The 12,553-nt window shown below is 38.5% G+C and overlaps 1 protein-coding gene and 1 non-coding gene across 2 annotated transcripts in view; both read left to right on the forward strand.

The window, feature by feature from the left end:
- LOC124616429 (RNA 3'-terminal phosphate cyclase) overlaps nucleotides 1-12,553 on the forward strand; it is a 79,508-nt gene that overhangs the window by 41,642 nt on the left and 25,313 nt on the right. The window contains exons 5-6 of the mRNA XM_047144737.1: nucleotides 5,409-5,467; nucleotides 9,578-9,719. Of these exons, the coding sequence (XP_047000693.1) occupies nucleotides 5,409-5,467; nucleotides 9,578-9,719 (201 nt within the window). The remainder of the gene's footprint in view (nucleotides 1-5,408; nucleotides 5,468-9,577; nucleotides 9,720-12,553) is intronic.
- On the forward strand, nucleotides 5,506-5,632 carry LOC124617281. The gene has a single exon (XR_006980027.1). It is a non-coding gene; the product is annotated as a small nucleolar RNA SNORA79 (small nucleolar RNA).

Consider the following 12,553-nt stretch of genomic DNA (forward strand, 5'->3'; position numbering starts at 1 on the left):
TGTAATAGAAAACAGCTTTTGAGTCCTTACTCTTTTTCTAGTAAGATTACACATTTACATACACAACTGCACAGACATCCAAATGTAGATGCCTGTGCTAGCAGTGAGGCTGATTACTGAATATCGATTATTGAAAGCAGTTGCCAGTAGATGGAGGTGGGGAGGGAGTAGCATCGTACTGTGAGGCACATGTTTCACCAGAAGACACAAGACACAGCAGCTGCACAACAAGATGAAAGGAGTTCAGAGAATAGAGCATAGGGGTAGAGAGAGGCAGAGGATGGAGAGGAAGGTGCTGATTAAAAGGGATCAGGTAGGAGAAAAAGGGGGAGGGTAATGGAAAAAAAGGGGGAGGGGGGAGGGAGAGAGGGGGGGGGGGGAGAGAGAGAGAGAGAGAGAGAGAGAGAGAGAGAGCGTTAGCTTATATGAATAAGGGGAGGCGGACGAGAGTTGTGGAAAAACCAGTACACGGTTTGGATGGGAAGAGGGGTGTAGACAGAAGGGAAAAGGTGAGGCAGTGAGAAAGAAGTTAGTGGAGGTTTAGGCCAGGGGGATTGCAAGAGCACAGGTTATACTGGAGTAAAAATTCCTACCTGCGTAGTTTAGAGAAACTTAAGCTGGAATGGAGTATCCAAAGGGTGTATTAAAGCTGTTGTTTAAGTCGTCGTTGTTGTGTGCAGCACGTTCAACATCTGGATGTCAAGTTTGTGTTCTGCCGCAATTTGGCAATTTTCGGTAGTTCTTGTCTCATTACCATTAGTTCCTTTTGTTGGTCATAGTGAATGCGACATCCTAAACACCATACCCCATGCTACCTTTTGCACCGTCATCCTGATACCGAACCTACCATCTCTTCCGTAATCCTCCTAGCCAACAACTTCCTGACCCACAATTATTTCACTTTTCAAGGCCAAGTTTATTAGGTTGGTAGCAGAGATGCACATACTGCCACCCGTTAATTTTTACGATTTTGGCTTAGAGCATGCGATACCCATACACCCAAATCTTAAATATTCCGCATTGCAAGCAGATGTTGCACAGTGGTGGAATGATTACAGTTCATCACATTTTCCAGTTCTTGAGTACACTGACATGGCTCATTGTGGATTAATGTGTTTAAATGATATTCACATCCTGAAGGTATTCCTAAATGTGGAGAGTCACTAATGTTAAAACAATCCTCCACAAAATGAGAGAACCATTTTCCTGCTGTGCTCTATCCAAAAACACTATGAGCTTATGCACCAACATAATACAAACAAATATGTGGTCCTCTGCCATGAGTACTCACATGGCACCATCTTACTTATTTATGGGCCATCAGGAGGCTTTGTCGCTATACTGTTGTAGCCTAAGACAATTGTCTGGTTCAGATTCATTAATGACATTTTCATAATCTGATCTCGTGGCAGGGCCAACATTTACTCCTTTCTCCAATCCTTAACACTTACTCCAAGATCTGCTTCGCCTGCTCCTTCTCAGCCCAAAGAGATGCCTTCATAGATGATGGTCTCCACCTCTCAGATGGTTCCATAAATATGTCCGTTCATATCAAGTGCACCAACAGTACCTTCACTTCAACAGCTGTCAAAGTCTGTTCCATAAACCCTTGCTACCTGTTAATGCCACATATGCAGGGGACAACAGGATATTCACTACTGTCCAACTACACTATTGAATGCAAATTGCTGGAAACAGTATCTACCACAAAAGTTCTACAAGTAACTAACCAGAACGACCTTCAGTGGAACGATCACATAAAACCAATTGTGGGAAAAGCAGATACCAGACTCAGATTCATAGGAAACATCTTCAGAAATGTAACTCATCCACAAAGGAAGTAGCTTATAAAGCATTTGTTTTGCCGATTCTGGAGTATTGTTCTTCTCTCTGTGCCCCTACCAGTTAGAACTGACAGAAGAGAGAGAGAGAAGATCCAACAAAGAGTGACCCATTTTTTTTCATGGGATTGTTTAGCTTCTGCAAGAGCATTACAGAGATGCTCAAGAAACTCCATTGGCAGACATTACAAGAGAGGTTTTGTGGAGACATTTATTACTGAAATTTTGAGAGAACACTTTTCAGCAAGAGACAACATATTACTTCCCCCCGCATACATCTCGCATAGTGACCATGAGGAGAAAATCAAGAAATTAGAGCTAATACAGATGTGTACAGTCAATCATTCTTCACACGTGCTATTTGTAAGTGGAAGAGGGTTGGAGGGCTCAGTTAGTTGTACAAAAAGTATACCCCGCCACACACCATTAGGTGGCTTGTGGAGTGTGTTGTAGATCTAGCTGCAGTTTTCGAAATGAACTGATAATCTTACAAGAGCCTTCATTGACAGACAATATTCTATTCAGATCTTCTATAAAGAGAACTCGCATGTCATCTCTTCCTAACCCTGTTAACTAGCCACAAACTGTTATCTCGTACCAAAGAAAAGGCAGGGCCACATGTAAAGCATCCATGTTATGCTGTAATTACTGTGCAGCATTCTATGTGGGCATGACAAGTAACCAATTATTCACTTGCTTGTACGCCAAACTGTGACAAACCACAAACTTGATTATCCAGTTGCCAAACGTGTTGCACAACACAATGCAAATGACTCTCCAACAGCTGCTTCGCTACATAGGTCAGTTGGATACTCCCTTAACAGCACAACATTGCCTGAGCTATGCAGGTTGAAATTCTCTCTTCAGCATATCCTGCACTTTCGCAATTCTGGCGCTTAAAGCTTCACTAACACGTTTCCCATTGCCTCACCGTACGTTTTTTCTTCTGTCCTTCACCACCCAGATAATGTACTTCTGTCCTTCACCACCCAGATAATGTACTTCTTTTCCTACGACTCCCCCCCTCCCCCCCTCCCACCCTCCCTGTGCCCCACACGCCCCTCCCCTCCCCCACACGCCCCTCCCCTCCCCCACACGCCCCTCCCCTCTCTCCGTGTAAACCCAATTGATGCTTTCTAAGGCAGACTCCTCCGTGGCAACCTTCGACAAACCATATTCCCCCTGTTATGATGACCAGGAATGCCTTACAGGTGTTACTCTTAGTGCCCCAGGATCCCAATATGGCAAACTATATTCGTTAAAAACAGTTGTGCACATTGTCACTACATTCTTTAGGAGAACAAAAAAGCTAGCTGGATTTCATTTACAAGTAATTAAGTTTCACTCCCTCTTCCATTGTGTGAGGCTGCCTCTGACAGATTTCTGGGACCAACGTCTATTCCCCAATTTACAGCCTGACCTTAGCAGATGATGTCATTTTGGACTCTATTGCATCTCCAACGCCTTAGGTCATCAGCTTTGCAAATGATTACGGAAATCATGTGTCTGCATTACTGAATTCTAGTGGGGAAGAATAGTCATGGGCAGTTTGGAATGTCATAAACTTGTGGACTATACGAAAAAGTTCAAATTCTTTGTTATGACACAACTGCATCCTACTCAGGTCGTTCTAGTTTCAAGAAACTTGGAGAAAAGTGGAATGTAATGTAAAAGCAAGTTATGAAGATAACATTTACATGATGGTTTCAGCGATGTTGAAAATGACAAAGCATTTAAATTTTTCTGAAACTGCTAAAAGAACAATACCTGAAAAATGATTACTTTGAACTCATTCAAATGTGCATCATGTTTCTGGGGACAATGGTGAATGTGAAACTACTGGCCAGTTATGATTGAAGTGCAGCTACTCTCAGAGATCCAGTGTGGGCTGTAATTATCGTACGGCAGCAAAACTTGGTAGATGCGATAGTGGAGTAATGCGAAACCGATTTACACTAAAAAAAAAATTTGTTACTATTGTGGCCATAAGGTGCTAATCTGGTACTGTACATCATCTTATCAACATCTCCGGTGCTCATATTGAACAAATTGTGTAAGCAGTGGTTAATAATGCAATCAATGTTGTGCCATTCTCACTTGTTTGACCTTTTCTGCACATGTCCCATTCCTAATCTGTTAAATACAGAAACATTTATATACATCTTTCTCACATTCACAGCACCATATTTGCACCTGAAGGCCAAAATTGGAACTAATTTTTTTCTGGCATACATTAGTTCAGCATTAATGCTTTAGAATATATACCAAGTTTCACTGCCATACAATAATTACAGCCTGCACTGGATCTCTGTGAGTAGCTGCACTTTAATTATAACCACCCAGTACAAGTAAGACCACCTGCAGCTTTGCATCGTGCAAGGTGGATGACCAAAGGAATTTATTCATTGAAAATGTTCCTCTTTCATTCTCATCTATCCATCAGTGTTAGTGAATTGGATTGCCCGAAAAACACTGTTGTAAAAGTGTATGAAAAATAGTAGTTTCAGAGTTCATCATCAGTCAGTGCACCTATGAAAAAGAATTACGAAAAATTAAATGCAATGGTTTTTTAGAGTATTCTAAAGATGTTTTATCAGCACGTGTGGTATTTAAATGAAGAGATTTGAGTGTTATCTCTGTCTGATAATGTTGCAAAAACACACATTTTTAGAAATCTACAATGGGAAGCTTTGTGGACGGAAAGGAGGTACTGTTCCACCAGTTGCAGTTACAAAATGTTTGGCAAGTCTAATTTTTGGCTTAATATTATTTTATAAATGTAAGTTAGTTCTTTGGCATAGGCTTTTTGGTATGTATCAACATGTTTACTGGCAGACTGTGCTTAGAATCTCTATTATTTCAGCCAAGAAAATTGATGAGTTTATTTCAGTCAAGAGTGTGAACGCAATGAAAATTCAAGCATTAATTTATATTTCTTAAATAAATTTTGTATTTCTTGGGATTCTGACCCTTGATACCTTAGTGCCAAAGAGTGCTGAAAAATCTTCAGGTGGAGAGAGGAGTGATGTTAATGCAAGATTCCAGTGGGCTATTAACAGATGATGAACAACAAAAATAATTCATTTTGTGATGTCTGCAAGATCACTAGAGGCAATAACCTGATTGTAAAAAGACACTGAAAGGAAAGTTGTGATTAAACTAGTATTGATTTATGCAACATTCACACATTTGTTATGGTCTGTTGTATAGTAATACTTAAATTTCTCCCATTTTAATATATTTAAGCATATATGCAAAACATACATAGGTTGATTTCAGTTGTTTATAGCAACACAAAAAAAACACTTTCACTCGTATTTAAATCTTATGTAGATATTGAAGTCCAATGCAGTATGGCTTAATACTAAAAAATTGTAATGAAACTTTGCACATTTTCAAAACGTGCCAAAAAGGGGATGGGGTGTACATTCATATCATTTGACATTTTTATGTAACCATCAGATAAGGCCCACCCTACCATTTAGTAACAGATATACTAATGTGGAAAGTTTTTTCCCAATATCAGTTGTCATTAAAGAGGAGTTAAGAATTTTTTTATTTTTACAGGTTTTCAGACCACTGTTGGAGAGGTTTGGGGCAACATTCGATTACAAACTTTTAAGAAGGTAATACTTACTAATCTGTAAGAGCGATTGAAACTATTTGGCAATTGTTCCTCATGCAGTGCTTTCAGTAACTGCAAGATTTCAAATTGCCATAGATCAAATATGGATTGCTTCACCCAGAATTGTTTTGTGTAACACTGTTTGGCTTTGCGGATCCATACATTTGTCATGTTCCTTTATAGATTAATAAATTTATGACTTCTGTTTAAGAAATAAAATTTTTATCCAGTGATACCAAGCATATCTGCTCGAGAAAAGTGGAAGATTTACAATTCTCTGTAAAGGCTGTCTGCTTTCTATTTTGCACTTTCACTTATTATATTTATGTGTAATGTAGTCAGTAATAAGTTTCTTAGAAGCAAGTTTCAGTGTTCAGTACTGTGTTAGTTCAGTAGATATAATTTTACAATACTTCAGTGAATGAATTAGATAAAACAGTACTAGATTTAGAAATAATAGGGGCAAAGTGTGAAGCTTGTTGTTCTGCCCAGTTTCAAAGTGGCATAGTGTTTGTTTTTGTTTTTTAATTTTTAAGATCTGAATTTTATAGTAACATTAAGTTTAGTGATAGAATAGTACATGAAATGATTGTTAACTATCAGATGAGAAATATCTTGAGGTGACAGAACACTGTTCTTCAAAGACAAAATGATTAGTGACTAAAAGACACATAAAAACTAGTAATTTCTGTTAAACTTCCAAATCTTTGTGCTTCTTCCAAGCACAGGGAGTTTGCACATACAGATAATGTGTGCTGCTGCATGCAAACATAAGTGCAATGGGATATGAAATGCGTGATGTTGCATTTGTAGCATCCATGGGTACCCAGGCTGTAGGGCGGAGATATTTAGGTCTGGAATGGCAGCATGTATTTAAAGGGAAGTCATTGTCTGTATGTTTAGTTTTGTCAAAAGTTCATATTAAACAATGAAGAAAATTGAGACTGACATTGAGGAAAATAGTTCTCAGGTCGGAGGAATACAATAAAAAATGGTCAGTGAGCTAAATGTGAATCTATTTGTGTAAACTTTGGTGAGAATATTTTAGCAAAATCATCATCTTGGACACCATATTTGATAATAATAAGAGGAGGGGTAGTGTAGGTAGAATACCAGTATATTTCCTTCTTTATGTTAAAGCATATTTTGTATGTGACCTGCTGAAGAGAAAGGTAGCAGAAAATAATTTACTCCTAGCTCTATAGTCCACCATCAATTGTCAATAACTCTTAAAACTTATTTGTTTCTTCTGATGGTTGCAGAAAAATGTTAGTATTCCTGTTACGTATGCAGTACAGATCTTGAAAATTAAGCTAAGACCATAATAAAAGATTAACAGGTGGAACTCACATTCAAAACATGCTGAAAGATATACCAGATATCTCTTCTGCATGTTGACAGGTGCATTTTCTGTGGCATTTTACCAGTTCTTACCAATTTCATTTTTGGAGTCAGCCCAAACAAGTTCTGCTCATCACGGGTTTTATGTGACTATCGTCAAGGAATGTCAATTCTCATTGTAAACAAAATGTTTCTGGAAGTGCACTCGTATGTGCCTATTCAATAGAACAAACCCAGATTGGTGTAGTGTGATACGTGTTTTCACAGTAAGTATTAATACAAAAAACAAAACACGAAGAGGAACCAGTGCTCCAGCAGTGACTGAGTAGTGCTTGGTAATACCAAGAGTGTGGCAACTCCTTCCAGTTTCCTCCACCAACAGCATGTAATCGTACCCTCCCACATATCACCACTGAATTTCTCTGTCTCTAAAAGTTTTGAAAGCTTTGAGAGGCATAAGATATACAAAAGAAAAAACTTTTTACTTCATTTTCTCTTGTTATTGGTTGTAGTTCTCACACCTAGGGGTACATTCTCGAGGCTGAAATTTTTATTTTGTAGGCTCCTGTTGATCTGAATTATGTTTCAAGATTTGCCTGTTTTGCTCTTGAATTTTACTTTTTGTCACATTTTTCGATATCACACCGTCTTTACAATTTCCGCTTCTGTAACACCACAAATTACATTGTTAGTGTCAATCATACAAATACGTCTGATTCCATCAGAGACACGCCCACTACTACTTAAATTCTGCAATACTCGCAATATTCCAAAGAATTTACAAAGCAAAGGAGTTTACAAACTTTCTTGACAAAAGAATAATAATCACCAAGATATAACATTATTTTATAAATGAATCAGAAATATATTTAATAATTAGCATTAGATTGTGCAATTAATAATATAAATTTTAAGTATGCCAGATATTTCATAATTTCAGATATTTCTAAAAGAAGAGTAATTTTAACCATTTGTACATATCAGTTGTAACAAATTAATATCTTTTTATAAATTTTAGTCTGAAATATAGTACATCGTATACAAAATCATATGAAGTTCATTCAGTTCACCTATACAAAAATCGATAGTACACATGGTATTGGTTATTCCTATAAAAAAAGGTAATGTTAGAGGAGGGTATCCTATTACAGGCAGCAGATGATGTTCCACACCTACAAAAAAACAATGATCAGAGGGGCTCCTACCGTCCAGTGTGTCACCATGTTTCTCCAACACCCATGCTGGTCACTTCCGCTACATGTAGATCTTGGACTGCCATGCTTTCCAGGAGCCACGTCATAACCCACACCCACCCCCACCTCAGTCTGTCATACTGATGAGGTAACATCTCTCACCACACCCTCACCAGCTTGCATTGCACAACACCATGTGGTTCGTTTCACTAATTGCCATGGCTCACTGGAGTTGGCATTAGGAGCAGGTTACACACTTGTATTCAGTTTTTGCATTTCCTCACAGTTCAAACAACGTGAGAAATTCTACTTGTCTTCCACACCCTGACCTCAAGCTGTGTTCTCTTGAGGGATTTTTGTTGCAGTTCTGCGAAGTGAGATGCCAGACACCCGATTCGTCCCTCTGGTATTGGCACATGGATTAATAAGTGCGATAAAGTGTGTTTCATTCCAGCGAGGTTTACTGAGTGCCAGGCGACTTATATTATTGCTTTATCCCTGGTAGCTATAGTATCCCTGTACCTCCAAGTGTGCCCAGAAAGGAGTTTCTTTTGTCTGACAGCCAAGTCTGTCTTTATCCTGATTCTCCCCCTTTTTATGTGTACATATTTCACTCATAAGAACATTGTTCCAACGATACCCTGTAGTGACTTCTCCCATTTGCTGTTTGAGTCACCAGGTGTTACTGTGCCAAATACTGCAACCTGTGAACTGCTTTGCTCTATAGGAGACTAAGCCAGGTCCCCTCTTAATTCCAAAACGTGAATTTATTATATTTTGTTGTGGTAGTCTTTTGGAATAAACGTAATGCAAACCAGCTCACGTGTGTCCTTCAGTGCATGTTGTTAACTGTTATTTATTCTTGCCAATTTTGAATAAGCTTGGCAACTTGCAAGCCCTTAAGAGCAAAGGACGAAACATAGTCATTTCTTAAAGAGCAAACAGAAAACACTTCTCAACTGAACCTACCAAACCTGGATGTCGACTTCACCCTGTAACGTGATTTGGCATAAGACATCATAAGTGCACACACAGAAAAATAACAGATCACTGACAGTACTTTCTTTGCGGCTGTATTAGTTTCTGAAATGCGAGTTGTAGTGACAGACTGACCTCCTGTGATGCTGGAGGTCTAGGTTGGGTTGAAACATCAAATTCAGGTGTGAGTTTGTGAAATTGTATGACACTTCATTTAATTCGACAGTGCAGTGGGGGCAACATGGAAGATACTTAAACGGAACAATCTCTTACACAATATTATCTGCTGCATTCTGCTGTGCTTTGGGATTAAAAAGCATGCTTTAACGTCGTATGGCACTTCCATTCACAGTGTGCCAAGTATCTTGTGCACCAGAGCCTCACTATCTACATAAGATTACTAGGCAGTGGCACTGCTCAGTCACTCTGGAGTATTGCTTATCCTTAACATTTTGTTGCCCCCGTTAGTACTACATTAAACTGAATATCATATGCATGCAGGCACGCACACACGGACTTAATGATACCCCCCCTCCCCAACAGAACTTTTAAGTTACTTATATCAAGCTATTTTTCACGTGTCTCTGCTTTCATTACAGGGGATACTTCCCACGTGGTGGCGGCGAAGTGCATATCAGGGTGAATCCTGTAAGACAACTAAAACCAATCAAAATGATAGATGGTGGAAAGATCCTAAGAATTTGGGGTTGGGCGTTTGTAGCAGGAACATTGCCAATCAAGGTAAATTTTTCCAATGTCACTGTGTTGATGAGCACATGCTTTTTAATTAGCTCCAAATTCCCTAGTGTATCTATGAATTGGAATGATAGGAAAATTGGATTGTTAAAAACATGGTATGTTTTTTTTTTAGATAAGTTCATATGGTGAATATGTATGTTTACTCTGATGTAACAAATTACTTGCATGGTTGAATGAATCATTTATTCATTCGTTCAATAATTTGACATACTGATGGATATGTAGTGTATAATTAGATATAAGCCTTCAATGTTTTGATTTTACACTGGCATTTACATAATGTACTGTACAGTTTGATGAATAAATATAACGGATTACAGCATAATAAACAGGTGATATTTTACAGTGTATACAGTTGTTATTTACAGTTAATGGATCATTCCTACTTTTACATGCACATATGTTTTTATTGTTGTATGCTCATTTCTTCGTCATCATTCGTGACAATGGCTCACTTGGACTGTGTAAAAGATTGGATTCTACTTATCACCACTCAGTTGAGCGCCCCACAAACCAAACACCACCACCTCATTGTTGTATTCACCGAAACAGATCCCAGCCACAACATTCAAGTTAGCAGGAAGAGAATCCTGTACCACAGGCACTTTGTTGCTGTACAAGGCACTGGCAACAGATGTCATCACAGGGCATTATATCTAAAACAAGTAATACAAGCAACACTAAAGGAAACATTTAATAAAAGAATTTATTCAGAGTACTCAGCTTTTAGTGATTTATGGTGTGTGGCTCTGTGGTTAAAGCCCTACATGCTAGTCTGACCTAACAGATTGAAAGAGAACTATCCAATCTAAAGTAGTTCAGTCTGGACTGCTGTATTTAACATTTGGCTTCTGTCTATGAATTGAATATCACATAAACACTTGGCATTTAATTTTTGATAATCAGTCATTAATAGCAGTGGTCAGTGATGATGGTGGCTGCTGATGCATGTCAGCTGGAACTGTAGGCAACAGTTTCTATTGAACTGGAACAGAAACTGTCAGCAACTGCAGCTGGCAGTGTGTTTGAGGTGCATTTCCATTCATCTGCAACTGATGTATTGATGTCCATTTGTGCTCTAGTAGTACATTCTATGTATCAGTGACCTGTGTAGTGGTTGACATAACTATAAACATATGGAGAGCACTATTTGGAGGTTCCATGAAAGAAGCATGAATTGGTTCCAGATTATGAGCGTCATCTAGGTGGTGACAGATCAAAACTGAGGGGTGCCTGGTGTGGGAAGTGCCTGAATGGCAGTGCCCTTTGGTGTTATCACTGTGTTCCATATGCCTGCATGTACAGCATTAATCAAAATTGAATTATGGTTACTTCTGTTTTCTTGCTTTCGTGTTCATTGTACTTTTGGGTTTACATTCCAATAATCAGAAAGTTCATTTAAGAAATAGAATGAATTTTTGTCCTGTATTTCTGACTGTGTGCTGTAAGACATTAATGCTCCTTATTTGGCTGATGCTGTTTGGAAGGCAATAGAATAAGTACATCACCATATAAGTCTTTTCTCGTAACAACATGGTCTGTGTACACTTATTACACACACACACACACACACACACACACACACACACACACACACACACACACAGAGAGAGAGAGAGAGAGAGAGAGAGAGAGAGAGAGAGAGAGAGAGAGAGAGAGAGAGAGAGTTGTCTGCAGTCCCCAACTGTTCTCCATTGCCATTGGATTTTGCTTCTCCAGCAACAGAAAGGCAGTCTGTTCTTAAACCTGAGATATTTCTTGCCAACTTCATTACTGCTTATAGATCAGAAGGAAGAGACAACACCTATCGTGTACCTTGGAGGAATAGTAAGTCACTCAGAAGGGATATGTATTGGTTATTTTGTTACGGAAAAGAGATAGGTGGGTGGGCATGAATGAATAGTTTAAGGAAGAGGAATGAGTGTTGTTTGAATTGATACTGTAATTTTGAGAGAACGATTTGTGACTTATTTTTTGTGACCTGCTCTAAATTAATGAGGTGAATTATGGATAAAACAGAATATGGCCTGTTTCTCATGGATACCTGGTACTGTTTGGAGTGGCTGGGAGAATGAATTAGTTAGCCTTTTTTTTTAACTGAACATCAAATTTGGGTGGTGCAGTTATTGTCAACATGCCTAATTATTTGGTGCACCCTGACAGACAATATTCCCAGGACTATTGTCAAGAAAGAATAACCAATACCTCTTTTTTACTTACTTGTTTTGCTTCATTCAGAAGCTGTCACTCAAGATGTTGAAGCAATAGTTTTATTGAACAGCCTGAGGGCCACAGAGTTAAGCTTCCATTGTGCTCCCTTCTAGCAAGGCAGTCATCTTTCTTGTACATGCGCACAAAACCTAGACCAGCTATAATTAAAACTGATGATGTCAATAAATTGAATCATCATTAATCAGTTTATATCATTTGAGGCTTCTTTGCTCACTTCACTAGTTATCAAATTTTTAAAACGTGGAACTGCCTCAGAGATCATGAACACATCACTTCATCTTAAAAAACTTAGTATGTGTAAAGATGCATCCTTCAGGTGTTTCAGAAATGATTGTAGAAACACTGAAGTAGCTAAGTAGTTAAAATCGGCCAAAATTAACATTTTGGAGGAGTTTTTTCTTGGGAAAAAAGTTATTTGTACTTCAGGCTCATCTGTGTATACAACCATAGGTGAAACTGTATCAGTAAGTCTTGAAATTCTGAACTGGTGGGTAAACTTGACCTTTATTTATTTTAAATTGAGAAAGATCACAGCATGTGTAATGCACCAAATTCTCATTGTGAGGCACAAGCCGATGGCATGA

This window comes from Schistocerca americana, chromosome 5, assembly GCF_021461395.2.
Source record: "Schistocerca americana isolate TAMUIC-IGC-003095 chromosome 5, iqSchAmer2.1, whole genome shotgun sequence".
Taxonomy (NCBI): Eukaryota; Metazoa; Arthropoda; class Insecta; order Orthoptera; family Acrididae; genus Schistocerca; species Schistocerca americana.